General features: G+C 43.3%; 1 protein-coding gene across 2 annotated transcripts in view; it reads left to right on the forward strand.

Moving 5' to 3' along the window:
- The first annotated feature begins 360 nt into the window (after nt 1–360).
- Nucleotides 361–15,388, forward strand: part of LOC148020372 (CemA-like proton extrusion protein-like protein) — a 93,121-nt gene continuing 78,093 nt past the window's right edge. Inside the window, exon 1 of one of the 2 annotated variants that reach the window (XM_087700673.1) lies at nt 361–1,860. In XM_087700673.1, the coding sequence (XP_087556799.1) occupies nt 799–1,860 (1,062 nt within the window). In that variant the 5' untranslated portion in view covers nt 361–798. The remainder of the gene's footprint in view (nt 1,861–15,388) is intronic. The other variant, XM_087700672.1, reaches the window with a different exon arrangement.

Below are 15,388 nucleotides of genomic sequence, written 5' to 3' on the forward strand. Positions count from 1 at the left end.
TGTGCTTGGGACATCTCTCTCTCTCTCTCTCTCTCTCTCTCTCTCATGTGAGCCAGTGCTCACGAAAAACCGACCTTTAGTGTATTTTGTCAAGGTTAAAATGAGAAAAAAAGGAAGTGGATTTTTATCGGCCCTTTTATGTAAAGGATAAATTTTGATAACTAATCTTTATTTTAAGAGTTGTATCAAAATCTATCATTTATTTAAAGATTCACTTGTCATTAAACTTTGATTTTCACAGCATGCATAGGAAAGGGTCCTTTAAAACTTGTCAAGAGCCTGGACATCCAATACTGCCTCCCAGTAACCACGATGATGAAAGGACTTCCCAAGTTCCCTCAGAATCCCACCCATTAGATATTTACTGGATCGACTGGCGTCGAATTTGAGAGAGAGAGAGTAGCCCACGCGAAGAAAACAAAACTTTATCTGAAATGAATTTAAAGTCGTTTTTTGTCAGGGACGGAGAAGGCCGCGTTTCCTGTCGACTAGGATGGCCATGGCGTTAGCTGGAGGAGCTCCGCGACAGCCATGGCGACGTCCTTGCGTATAATCAACTGCGCCTAGCACAGAAGGTGCCTTTGGCTTCATCTGCAGGCAGGGAAGGCCGGCGGCCTCTTCTTCTCCCGAATTGCCCTTCAGGGCCTTCGTGTCGTTGATAAGCTTGGGGCCTCATCGGACACGCCGTCAAGAGGATGCTACCTCTGCTTATAGCGTCTCCATGCATGGACGCTTATCCTTTATGAAATGCTGCCTTTGTCGACAGGCTGGAAGGTAAGCTTACCATGACGCATCAGCATGAAATCCCTGCTCCCTCAATGGTGCACGCCTCTCTCTGTCCAGGCTTGTGCGTGTGGATCAGCAGACCTTTCTGCGGTTCCAATTGACGCCGTTCGGTTAAACCTTGCTGCAAGTCAGGGCAGCAGTGAGATAAGACGTGTCCAGATAGGACGTGCTGACATTCGAGGCCGTCAACAGTGTTATCGTAAAAAGGATCAGACAGTCTTTGTAGCTGATACAGTGCCTCAGCCTGTGGGATGCCGGATTAGGAGAACTGAGGATGTTGAAACAGTAACTGCCTTCAGACCTCCAATCAGGTCATTTTGTTGTACACAATTCATCGCAAGGAACTCAGTATGTGTGTACATCAGAAGTTTCTGCAAAGGAGAATGGATCAGCACACCGGTTGGTACTCATACTCTGGAACAGAGAGCTTGTACACTAAATGACAATGTACCATTTGCTTTCAATTTGAATGGGACACTGTGTTCCAAGCCTAGTATATCAAAGAAGTTTTTAGTGTGCTCTCAAGGTGGAACCTCTGGTAGGAGGAACTGGCTGAATCGTATTTTGTTTGAGCCATTTAGGCCTGAAGATTTTCCACTTTTGGATGATGAAACTGATTTGGATGAGGCAGATCAAGGTTCCAGAGATGACAAGCTTGATGGTGATGGTGGTGGTGGTGGTGATGATGATGATGATGGTAGTGAGGAGGATGAGATTGACAGAATGCTCAAAGATGATGCTAGTTTTGAAGCTTGGAAGCGGCGAGCTGAAGCTCGCACAGAGCTGCAGGAAAATCAGAAGTTGGGTCGTGATCCAGATAACACAGATTGGGAGGATTGGCTGGATGATAGCTGGGCTGGCTATAGTAACTATACTGGCCAGGATAATGGATGGTACACTTCTGAGTCAGACTGGGAGAAAGACGGGGTGCCTCGACCACCTCCCGAATTGCCAGAGCGGGGCATGGGAAGATCAATGAAGGAATTCCTCTTCCGTATTCTCGAACCAGAGGATGAGGTCAAGGATGAACTAGTATTCGAGGAGAAAGTTTTTCGTTATACATCACAGACCACGGTAAGCGTAGTATTATCTTGGGTAAACTTTTTGCAAGTTTTTCTCCACTTCTCAACTATGGAACAGCATTTTTCTCAGACATCCTTCCTTTGTTGGATAAATACTTGGCTGGTTTTTGTTATTTTCAAGTGTGAAGATAGAGAAGTGGACACTAACTAAACTAGTTGAGTCCTGTCTTCGGCTTGAGTGCATGCAAAAAAAGCATGTTCTTCAATGCTGTGTTTGAATGCTGCTAGGCACGGTCTCTACAAACTTGCTGTCTTAACTCTAGCTTGAGAGAACATGCATTTACAAATAGTTGGGGTATATTTGGTATCTGCTTTCACTTGGCCAGTTTACCCCTTTCAAAATTATATACAGTCATCATCAACTAGTTTTTGATGTAAAATACATGCAATCAATCTAGCCTTCTGCTTCACTGGATTCATTATTCTGTAACGCACTTAGATTGGAGAAAAATCTATATTTTTTTCTTGTAACAGGTAATTGTATTAATTATGAAAAAGTACAAGATTGCAAGAGGTAGGATGGCTCTAGGCCATCAGGCATAAACTCAGCTCTTTGTTACAAAAGGTCAGATGACTAATAGAGTACAAAAGTCATGGCAAAGAAGCAATAGAGATTGCCGTATGATTAGTGTGCTGAATAGATCCAGCTGCCAATTTAGGAGACCTTTCAACTTAGCAAGGTGTGTGTGCACCCCAGAGGTGGAATTAAAAAAAAAAGCATATTGAGTTGTCCAATTGTGCCAATAGCCCTCAAAATAGTAGACAATAGGGACCAGATTTTCTGCGCCAAGGGGCACGAAAGAAAATGGTGGCGAGAAGTTTCCGCACTAGTGAGGCAGAAAAATAGGAACCATTGGAAGTGCGGCGTTTTGCAAGTGCCGGAGTAAGAGGCAGCCCACCAACTATGATGCACCAAAGGAAGACTTTACTTTTGTACGGTGTCTTATTGAATCAACCCTCCATGACACCTGAGATTTATACAACCCCCAAACAATATTAGCTTTAGCAACCAGCCAATGGTGGTCCTTAATCATAAGGTGATACACCTGATTAGCCAAAGCCTTTTCCAAATGAAGTTGATTGGCAAGGTCCCAATCTTGTTAGGGATGATTAGAATTGAGAGTATGGAAGGGCTCTCTAGGTTGCAAAGTTGTCAAAATGTGGTGCTACAAATCCTAATAACCTCGAGGGATGTGAAAAAGCCTCTTGGTTATGCGGAAAGACATCACTCCCCTTTGACTCACCAGAATGGCATTAGACATGGAGGATAAGCCTGGTCGTGCCATTTGATTGAATTTAGGACACGCCTCTTACTCCCCCCCTTCTCCCCACCTCCCCAACACACACACACACACACACACACACACACACACACACACACACACAAAATGCTGAAGCTGCTATGGAGCTGTAACCTGTCTCTTACTCCTCACTCTCCCATGTGAAGATAGGCTAGGATTTGCACTAGGAAAACACATTATGTACGAATGTGACAAACACAATAACTCAGACAAGAATGCAAACATGTAAAACAAAGACAAAGAAACTCTAAAGAAATTGATGAACACTGGAAATGAATGACTATCCATACAAAATGCTCAAAGGTAGAGTTGTCCAATGGCCGATGGCTCTCGTAGGGGCAAGTTGAGGGAGGTGTCAGCATGTGATTTTCACTAGAGATGGATTTGGAATATTGTAACCACTAGGCAGATTTGAGAAGAGTGGGTAGGCAGCAAAAACACAGCTTGTAGGACTGTTTGGAGCAAACTGAGACCTCCAAGAGCTGTATAGTAGGCGACTGATTAGGTGTGAAACTCAGTTGTCCATGTGGCTAGAAATTAGGGCGGTGGCCGGGAAGTGGGTGCTAGGTGCTAGGGGCAGTTGATGAAGTTGTCTGTTTGGGAGAAGATGATAGGGTACAGTACACACCTACAAGGGTGCGGTCACATGTACAAGTAAATATATACACGAGAAGTGTAGCGAAAGGCCTTTACACCCAACAACCTCCCACTTTGAGTGAACCTTTAACCAACTTCCACTAGTCAAATGCAATGCTCATGTTGAGCCTTTGCAAGACTCTTAGTGAGAACATATCTGCAAACTGTAGGGTTATCTTGTGTTTTGATCTTAGTTAATGTGACTAGACCATCATCTAGAACCTGTCTGATAAAGTGATACTGCAAATCAATATGTTTGGTACGTGCATGAAACATGGCATTCTTAGCAAGGTATATAGCACTCTGTGGCTATCACATCCAAGCACAGGTGTTTTGGTGGGCAGCCCAAAATCCGTGATCAAATGGCCAAGCCAAACGGCTTCCTTTTCGAAGCTTTAGTGGCTGAAATATATTCAGCCTCAGTTGTAGAAAGTGCTACTATCTCTTGCAATCTAGAGCACCAAGAAATTGCCCCATCAGTCAAGGTAGATGTTCTAGCTATACATTCAAAACCACATAAACACCCATCACTAGATTGAGAATCGTCTTGCAAATACACAGAATCGCAAGTACGTAACGATAAACCAGATGAGAATGACAAACATCATTGGACAAAAGCCATCAACATACGTCAATGGCTTTGCAACGTACAACAACCTCCAAAAAATGATGGCCACATCCACTCAAATTCTCAACAAAACGAATGCCGTCTTGCATCAGATGACAAGATCGCAACTAGTACACAACCTCCTACAAACTTTGCAACCTTCATTTTACTTGAAACAACAATGTCAACTCATATGCTCTTAACATGTAGGACTCCTCAAAGAAACACTCGTCAAACTCGAACTTGAGTACGAATACTTGGTTGATAATCCACTATGAACAAGCATGACTCAAAGCTTTTGGACACAAGAACAGACGGCATTGGAACATACCCAATTGAGTTGTTGCACTATGGATTTAACATCTTGCTCAACCAGTTGGTAGAAGTCACAAAAAAAGAAGGCAAGGACATACTAGAAGATTACTTAAAAAGAATACTTGATAGCCACCAGTGTAGACATTTCAAACTATGCACCTTCCATTTGCTTAGTCAAAAAATAAGACCACATCAATCAGCGACAAATCCTGTGCATCTCGTGTATCCCTTGTCTTTTGTGCTGCTGATCTTTGGGGAAGTGGCTGAGCTAGAGCAGGTTGAACAGGCTGAGTTGCCTGTTGTCCACGTCCTCCTGCAGGTAGCTAGAGCCACAACTCCGGGCCTCACTTCTTTACCACTGATATAACCCCAAAGATTTTTCACTATCAGCACATTTTTCATCATGAAGGACCAGAGTGAATAGTTGTTACCATTTGACCGATCCTCCTTGGATACGTAAGTAAATATATCACCTCCTTGATTTGCCATGATAAACAATGCTGATTAGAGAGCAAAAGAGCAATGTCCCAAGTTGGACCAACTTGGAAATCTCAGAATTTTCAAAAATTATATCAAGTAATTTGCTGTAATTAGTGAATTGAAGCACACTCTGTCAAAACTGTCTGTAATGCACGCAGTCCAAGGTGCAATGAATGCTTAGCAACACTGTAGAATCAAAAAACCTCAAAATTTCTCGCCCCAAAATGCTCAAAATCTTTCTATTTCAGACTGAAACTGTACTACATTTACCAATGTCTACTCAATACCCAAAAGCCCCAAAATTCTTGACTGATTTGCCAAGAAATGTCTGCGATAATCGTGTCCCAGACTTGTATTGAAGCTGATAGTGCTTGCTTAGATAAAAGTCCCTTCCCTAGAAGTGAATCTGAATTAAAAAATAATAAAAAAACTTTTACCTCCAATTCTGAGCTGACAGGCAGGAACTGGAGACAATGTAGAGGCTCGTGGTGGTGGCAACGGCCTGTGCTGGAGGCGACGGCCTGGTATTGATGGTTGGTGCAGAAGACAGTCGGGCTAGTGGCGCAGGAGACAGTCGGGCTGGTGGCGGGAGCAGACTTGGCAGGCAAGTGCAGGAGCTGTAGGTGAGGTGCAGCTAGACGAGCAGGCGTCACGTCAGAGAGCTGCAGACAGGCGGGCGCTGGTGATGCAGGGGCAGAGGGACAGGTGCTGGTGCTGGTGGCTGACGACAGGCGCTAGAGGTAGCGCTTCTGTGGCTGGGGCAGCGAAGTTGGTGGGGGCATTGGCTGAGGCAGCGTTTTTACTGCAGGCAGATTGTTGGAGCAGGGCGGCTCTGACAGAGGTGAAGACTTCTGATGCATGTGCCCGCTGGTGTTGCCAACGAGTAGCTGACCAGCTTCAAGCCAGAACAGAGAGAGAAGTCTGAGCTGAACACAACTCTGATACCAATTGTGAGAACAGGAATGGATCGAAGCTTAGTTGAGAGTAAAGTAGACAGTGCGGGGAGAGAGCACGACACCCAATGCAATAAACTGAAGTGTAAGATGCAAGTACAAAGTACAACCCTTAAACCTTAGGGTTGTAAGAGGGTGTTCACACCCAAAGTGTGTGAAACATGATAAGTGCCCAAAACTGTGTAATATAGGCACATAAAATAAAGGGAATAAATCTGGGGGGAAAAAACTCTCACAGGAGAGTAAAAAGTGCCCTAGTGTCCTACTAAAGATCACCGACACTCCTCTATGAGCATAGGTGTGAGTGAAACCCAACAAGAGTATGAACTCTTTACATGTTTTCTCAAAACATAGTCATCATAAAAGTCAAGCTTTGAGTTTTTCACATCAACTCTTCCAAGTAAAGAGAGTGTTTGTAAACCCTTTTGGCTCTTGTGTCCAAGATGCTTGTGCCATAGCTCCATGTGTGACTGCACTTTATGCAATTGCAACAAACTTTCCAGGAAGTGCCTTGTAGTGAAGATGAAATAGTCTCCTTTTTACCGCCTCTAGTGACTAGTATGGATCATTTCTGTATCTTCCACATTCCACCACCAAAGGTAGTGAAGCAACCCATGCTGTCTAATTGCCCAACAGAAAGCAAGCTCTTCTTAATGCAAGGTACATACCTAACATCATGGATAATCAATTCATTTTCAAGAGCTAGGTGTATGGTGCCCACTCCTTCAATATCACATGCATGGTTATTCCTTGGGTAAACTTTCCTGAGATTACTTGCTGCATAAGAAGAAAAGCACTCCAAAGATGGAGTTACATGAAATGAAGCACCACTGTCAACAATCCACAATTGTGACAAACCATCATGAGCAGACAATAAGGCATCTATCACATCTTTTTTAGTGATATACATGTCTTCCACTGTCATAGCATGTGGATGTGAAGATGCAACCAACAAAACGACATCTTTATTTTCTTCTATCTCCTCAATGACTATTGGGAATAAAGGCTCACCGTGTCTTTTACCATGTTCGGGTGTGAACGCACCCTTACACTTTGTACTTTGTATATATTCAAAACCTAAAGTGTGGTACATTCGTCATTGTACCGAATACCCATTGTGTTGTGCTCACTCTCACTCTATTGCTCTCAACTCTCTGTACCTTTACTCTCAACTCAGCTCACGCACAGACGACACAACAACAAATTGGTATTAGAGCGGATTACGGGTGTGAGGTAATTGGCATGAGGTGACACACGTGAGGTGATGAGTGACAATCGAGGCATGCGATAGATAGGGTGCAGGCGAGTCAGGGCATGCCACAGACAAGTCCCAGGCGAGCTCGATAGGCAGGTGCGACAGACAGCTCGCATGTGGGCTTGATAAGTAGGTTTGACACGACAGGTTGCAGGCGGTAGGTCGTAGGCGCCACAGGGTCAGACCCGACGGTCGGCAGGCAGCGGACGTATTGTGTGTAACCAGGCGTTAGAACCAACGGGCCCTGGTCAATGCCAGGACAGGCTCATCTCGTTTTTTTTCCTCTTCAAAATATTTCCTTAATTTTCTGCTATTCCTTTGCCGTGCATTCACACGCATAGGCACAACGTGAAAGTTTGACCTTGAAATTTGGGGCTTTTCTTGGATTTGGGGATTTCAATGCAGAAGTGAACAATCTCACTCAAAAATTGCGAAATTAGTGTACAATTGCTTGTGAAATTTTGGGGTTTTTCACATTTCAATGAAATTTCTTCAATTTCAATGAAATTTGTGCATACCGACCCGAAAAATTTGGGGCTTTTGCAGAATTTCATCAATTTGTGCAAGAATTGCTTGGTATATGCACTTGGGTACTTGAATTGATGCAATTTGAACAAATTATCCTCTAAAAATTTGGGGCTTTTGACCCAAATTGTCAAATTTGTGCTCGGGAATGCCTTTGGAGCAGAAATTGCAGTGAAATTTTGGGGATTTCACATGTAGCTGTTGGCTTGGTCTCTAATTGTGTCAGAAATTGCTTGATGAGTGCAGCAAATGACATTTTTTAATTCTGAAAATTCATTTGCAGATCTGAAAATTTCTGCAATCTCTAGATTTTCATTGCTGGTTGGTACTCTTGTGCACTATGGTTACTTGTGTCATATTTGGGCTTGCCTTTGGTGACTGGTGAGTCAATTTAGGACTGCAAATTATCGTTGGAAACAGTGAAGGTAGTAATCTTTTACACATTAAGAAGCTTGAGGGTGCCCATAATTTTGCAATCTAGCAGAAACAATGCTACAATGTCTTGGTGCAGAAGAAACATGTAAAGCCCGTCAAAACAAAGGGAATCAAACCAGCAGACATGGAACAAGACAAGTGAGATGACTTGGATGAGCTTGCTCACTCTACCATTGAGCTTTCAGTGTTAGACAACTTGCTCTTCAACATTGAGAAGTTGAATTCAGCATATGCAATGTGGCAAAGGCTTGAAGAATTATATGCTTAGAAAAGTGCAGCTACCAAGGTTTATTGGCTGAAAAAACTGATGGACTTTTGCTTAGAAAAGTGCAGCTAGCAAGGTTTTTTGGCTGAAAAAATTGATGGACTTTCTCATGAAAGAGGGTACAGCCATGTATGAATATTAGCGAAAGGCCATGGAACATGAATTGGAGGTTATCGAGTGAAATGACACCTGGGATCTTATGCCGCCCAGACTTGCTTATCACATAGTAATCCGAGTGGAGTGGGTCTTCAAGACCAAACATCACAATGATGGCACGTTGGGCAAACACAAGGCTTGCTTGGTGGCCAAAGGTTTCGCTCAAAAGCCAAGTGTAGATTTCGATTACACATTTGCTCCTACAATGCGGGTGGCCACCATTCGTGCCATACTTGCTTTAGCTAGCCATAGGAGATGGCCTATCTACCAGTTGGATGTCAAGCCTGGCCACCATTTGCATGTCAAATTGACATTCTTTGATGGAGATTAGGATATATGTTGAGTAGCCTCCTGTCTTCACATGGTAAGGTGTAGAGGTTGAAGAAGGCTCTTTATGGCCTTAAATAGGATCCTTGTGCATGGAATGAAAAGATTGAACCTTCCTTAGGGAGAGGTTGGGGTATCAAAGGGCTGCCTCCAATCCAAATTTATACATCCACACTTGAGCCGGAGGGTGCATGGTGTTTGTGCTCTATGCGGACGACCTTATATTAATAGGTGGTTTGCACAGACATTTTTGCCAAGTGGCAACCTTCTAAACCCATTTTTTAGCATTATCCAGCTATTTAATTAATTTTTAGAATTAAATAATCCTAGAAATGATTTCAGCCCTTTCGACTGTGCCCAACAATTAAATATGCTCATCCATAATATAATTGACTAGGCCATTTGCAACTTGGAGTGGTCCCCAATCTTTGTTGACCCTTAGATTGTTGGGAATAAAAGGCCATCGTGCCTTTTATATGTGCACGGGTGTGAACACACCCTTAGCACATTGAACTTTCATATATATATATATATATCTATCTATCTAAAAACCTAAAGAGGTACACTCATCATTGTATCTACAAACGTGCTCACTCTCCACTCTGCTCTCTTGCACTCTCTTTGTCTCTCACTGCGCGTAACGACTGTCTGCCTCGATCTGCTTGATTAATCGATCCCTACAAATTGTTATCAAAGCGCAGAATGCACGCTCCGCGAGGTCAAAGGCAGCTCGTGTACAACTGCTGAGTGTGTGACCGTCGGCAGACAGGAAGCAAGTAGCAGTTCTAGGTTGCAGTCGCAGGTAAAGAACGCTAGTAAACAGTCGAGCTAGTTGTGAGCTGCAGGCATCGTGGGTAGTCAGGTGCGAGCAGGAGTCGCTGGCGGACTGCTGGCGGGCAATAGTCGTGACGGGCTGGCTGCGTTATAGGGAATGGGCTGCAGCTGGTCAGGGGTCCAGCGTGGACCACGGTGACTGCAAGCGTAATGCGACGGGCGACAGCTGCACGGCGACAGCAAGTGCGCAACGGACGGAACTGTCAGCGAGGTTCACGGCGATGCCTGGCGGGTCAACAGACCCGTCAGAATTTTCTGAAAAAATTCAATCTTTTTTGAAATTTCTTTTACCCATTGACGGGGTTTTGTGCGCACAAGCACAAAATCTCAGATCTGTGCAATTTTGGCTCAGAAATTCGGGGCTTCTCTTGATTGAGTACTGTTCATGAAAAATTGAGGCATCTGCGTCAGAATTGCAAATATTGTGCGCATTTGAATTGGGGATTTTGCCAAAATTGTTGAAATTTTGCTCATCTGAGTGAAATTTCTCAACATTGGACCCACAAAATTTGGGGCTTTTCCCAGATTTGAGGAATGTGATGCAGGACAAACATATATGTCTCAGAAATTGCAAGAATTTTGTGACATTTTGTCCCTGACATTTGGGGCTTTTCATGTACATGCGCAAATTGGGCTGAAATTTACCCAATTTCTCAACATTGATCCACATTGGACCCAGTGCGATTTGGGGCTTTTGATCGTTCGTGTCAAATTTTATGCCCGTGGGTACATGTACAACAGAAATTGCAGCTGAAATTTTGGGATTTCTCATGTAATGTGATGCACATGCCCTTGGAACAGCTGTAATCAGTCGGATAATGCTGTAGCACTTGGTTTGGCGCTTCTGAAAATGTAATTACAGATCTGAAATCTGTACTTCTGCGTCGTCATTTATTGCTGATTGGTACTTGTTTGTACCTTGGTCACTCGGGTGATAGTTTGGGCCTGCATTTACTGGTTTTTGGTCACATTTGGGCTGAAAATCATGGCTGGCAGCAATGACAGCAGTAATCTGATGCACATAAAGAAGCTTGAAGGCGCACACAATTTTGCAGTCTGGCAAAAGCAGTGCTACAATTTCCTGTTACAAAAGAAGCAGGCAAAGCCGATCAAAACCAAAGGGGCAAAGCCCGCGGACATGGATCAGGATGATTGGGATGAGTTGAATGAGCTTGCATGCTCAACCATAGAGCTATCGATTTCTGATGCCTTGTTGTTCAACATTGAACGTTTGGATTCTGCATATGCTGTATGGACTAGACTAGAAGAACTGTATGCACAGAAGAGTGTTGCAAGCAAAGTGTATTGGCTGAAAAAGCTTATGGATTTGCGTATGAAAGAAGGTACAACAATGTTTAGTTTACTCACTTGAGTGAGTTTAACTCCATTTTCAGCTAGCTGGTAGCCTTGAAGTTCATGATTGATGAGGAATTTAAGGCTACTTTCTCGCTTTGCACTCTACCAGAGAGTTGGGATACATTCAGAACTGCTATGAGCAATTCTAATGTGATCCTTTTGTATGCTTATGTAGAGAGTGCTCTACTTATGGAAGAGATGAATCTGCAGAACAATGCATTCAGTAAGTCTTCCAGTGCTTTGCATACTAGGGGCAGATCACAGCAAAAGGACAAATATGATGGCAAGGGACGCAGTAAATCACGTGGCAAAGATGTTGAATGCCATCATTGTGGCAAGAAGGGTCACTTTAAACATGACTGCTACAAATGGAAGAAAGAGAAAGGAAAAGGCAAGAAGACAAGTGATTGCAAGGAAGAGAAGAAGGACTGTCAGCCTAAGAAGAGTTGTGTAAAAATTGAAGAGGTGAATGTAGTCACTCATGACAGTGACAGTGGGAGTGATGGACTCTTTGTCTCTTTACATTTTGGTGCACATGCTTTACTTGCAGATATAGATGATGACATGCATACTTGGATTCTTGATTCAGGTGCTTCCTTTCATGTCACCCCTCATCATGAGTGGTTTTCCGCCTATACAAGGGGTCGACATAGTGTTGTCCATCTTGGGGACAACTATGCATATGAGATTGCAGGTATTGGCAGTGTGCAGTTACAGTTTCAACATGGCTCTGTCTTTACATTTCAGCATGTATGGCATGTATCTCAGCTCAAGAAGAGCTTGATTAGCACAGGGCAGCTAGATGATGATGGTTTTCATACCACCTTTGGTGATTGAAAATGGAAGATCTGTGAGGGATCTAGGGTTATTGCCAGAGGTTGCAAGAGTGATACGTTGTATCCACTTCATGTATCTAGTATGCGTGACGATGTTGTTGCCGTGACCGAGCAGCCAAGCGTTTCTTTGTGGCATGGCCGGTTGGGACACATGAGTCAAACAGGAATGAAAGTGATTTTTTGTTTGGGTTACTTGCCTTGTCTTCATTATGCTGATTTTGAGCATTGTGATCATTGCATTTATGGCAAACATGCACAGACGTCTCACAAAAAGTCTCTTTCTTTGAAATCTTCTCCTCTAGAGTTAGTACATTCGGATGTATGTCAAATGCCAGGATTATCTTTAAGGGGGAAGAAACATTTTGTCACCTTTGTCGATGATGCTACACGGAAGGTATGGGTTTACCCTATTCATAGCAAGGATAAAATGCTTGACAAATTTAAAGAATTCTTGGCATTGGCTAAAAATCAGACAGATAAGACACTTAAGTGTCTTCGCTCTGACAATGGTGGGGAATATGTGTCCAAGGCCTTTCAGGCATTTTGTGACAGCAAAGGGATAAAGAGGGAGCTCACTGCCCCTCATAATCCACCCCAAAATAGAGTTGCAGAGCGTATGAATCGGACCATACAGGATAAGGTCTGTACGATGCTGTCTCATGCTGCATTACCCCATGGTTTTTGGGTAGAGGTTGTTATGACAGCCGTTTACTTGATTAATCGGTCACCAAACAGGTCTTTGGGGGGGGGGGGAGTTCCCCAAGAAGCGTGGTCGGGCAAGCCACCTTTATATGCTCATCTGAAAGTGTTTGCCTGCGAGGCTTTTGTGCACATTTGTAAAGAAAAATGCAGTAAACTTGATCCAAAGTGTTGTAAATGCATTTTCCTAGGATATGGTGACGAGGGTGAAATGGGGTGTAAATTGTGGGATCCTGAGAAAAGGAAAGTAATATGCAGCAATGATGTTATTTTCCAGGAAGATTGCATACACAAACAGCCCGAAAAGATTGAGAAGGTCCGTAGGGTTGTATTTCGGGAAGAAACACCTTTTGGATAGCAAAATGTGCCCGCTGTACAGCAGCAAATACCTGCTGTGAATGAACGTGTAGTTGCAGGAAATGATGTTGGAAATGATCAGCCAGCTATTGCCCATGAAAATGAGCCATTACATGTGCAGGAACAGCCAGGACAGCAAGTTGTTAATGCTGATTTGCAGGCTGAAATGCTAGGGCAGCATGCTGAAAATGGAAATTTGCAAGAACAGCCAGCAAACAATGACCATTGGATTAGGAGATCGTCTAGGGCTACTAGACAACCTGACAGATTTGTTCCTGGTGCAATTAATGTGGCTGATTATGTCATGTTGACAGGCTGTGGTGAACCGTCATGCTTCAAGGAAGCAATGGATAGACAGGACATCAAGAAATGGTATAAAGCCATGCTGTTAGAGATGGAATCTCTTGAAAAAAATGGCACTTGGGACTTGGTGCAGTTGCCTAAAGAGCAAAAAACCCTTCTATGCAAATGGGTTTACAAGATTAAGGTCACTTCTGGTTCCACACCCAAGTACAAAGCAAGATTGGTTGCAAAGGGGTACAAGCAAGAGCATGGAATTGACTTTGATGAGAATTTCTCTCCTGTAGTCAAGATGACTACATTGAGAACCATTTTGAGCTTGGTTGCAGTTGAAGATATGGAGCTCATATAGATGGATGTAAAGACTACGTTTTTACATGGTCTGCATGAAGACATATATATGCAGCAGCCTGAAGGGTTTGTTGAACAAGGGAAAGAAAAAATGGTATGTAAACTCAAAAGGAGTTTGTATGGGCTAAAATAAGCACCAAGAGAATGGTATCATAAGTTTGATACATTCATGCAGTCCCAAGGCTTTCATAGAAGTCAAGTGGATCACTGCTTGTACACCAAGAAGGCAGCAGATGGCAGCCTGATTATCTTGGTTTTGTATTTTGATGACATGCTGATTGCTGGCAGGGATACTCATGCCTTGGATTCATTGAAGCAAAGTCTTCATGGCAGCTTTGACATGAAGGATCTAGGTGATGCAAATCACATTCTTGGCATGCGAATACTCAAAGATAGATCTAAAGGCTTACTCTATCTATCTCAGCAGGAGTATATCTTCAAAGTTTTGTAGCGTTTCAATATGGAGGGGGGGGGGGAAACAATTGGGGTTCCATTGCCTCCATATGTGAAACTTAGTGCAGAGGACAGCCCTACATCTGATGATGAGAAGGTTGAAATAGCCAAGATACCATATGCTTCAGCTGTTGGTAGTTTGATGTATGCTATGGTTGCTACACGTTCTAACATTGCCTTTGCAGTGGGAGTGGTTAGTAGATACATGGCAACCCTGGCAAGAAGCATTGGGATGAAGTGAAAGGTATTATGAGATACCTCAAAGACACAAAGAAGTTGTGCATCTGCTTTGGAAAGCAGAAGACATCTGTTGTTGGCTTTACGGATGTAGACTATGCTGGTCATGCGGACTGCAGGAAGTCCACTTCTGGGTATGTGTTTACTTTCACAGGAGGAGCAGTCTCTTGGATCTCCAGGCTACAAAAGTGTGTTGCATTGTCTACTACAGAGGCAGAGTATATGGCTGCCACTGAGGCATGCAATGAGACTTTATGGCTTTCACATCTGGTGGGAGAGCTTGGCATCTCAGAGTTACCTGTTCTCCATTGTGATAGTCAGAGTGCTATCATGCTAGCACGGAATCCTATCTTTCATGCAAAGACAAAGCACATACAGGTGAAGTACCACTTCATTAGAGATGTACTTGACAGCAAGAGCATTGAGCTTGTCAAAGTGCATACTGATGATAACCCTGCAGATCTTCTCACGAAGGGTCTTCCAGGAGAGTGGTTTGTTCATTGCTGACAGATGATGGGAGTTGGATAGATATATTTATTTCAGCTTTGTACATACCTAGACTTAGCTGATTATTTTCTCCTCTTAAGGCACACTGCCTTTAGTTGGGAGGTTGTTGGGAATAAAGGGTCATCGTGCCTTTTATATGTGCATGGGTGTGAACACACCCTTAGCACATTGTACTTTCATATATATATATATATATATCTATCTAAAAACCTAAAGAGGTACACTCGTCATTGTACCTACAAACGTGCTCACTCTCCACTCTCCACTCTGCTCTCTTGCACTCTCTGTCTCTCACTGCGCGTAATGACTGTCTGTCTCGATCTCCTTGATTAATC

This window comes from Lygodium microphyllum, chromosome 19, assembly GCF_053477565.2.
Source record: "Lygodium microphyllum isolate KBCC chromosome 19, Lygodium_microphyllum_v1.1.10, whole genome shotgun sequence".
Taxonomy (NCBI): Eukaryota; Viridiplantae; Streptophyta; class Polypodiopsida; order Schizaeales; family Lygodiaceae; genus Lygodium; species Lygodium microphyllum.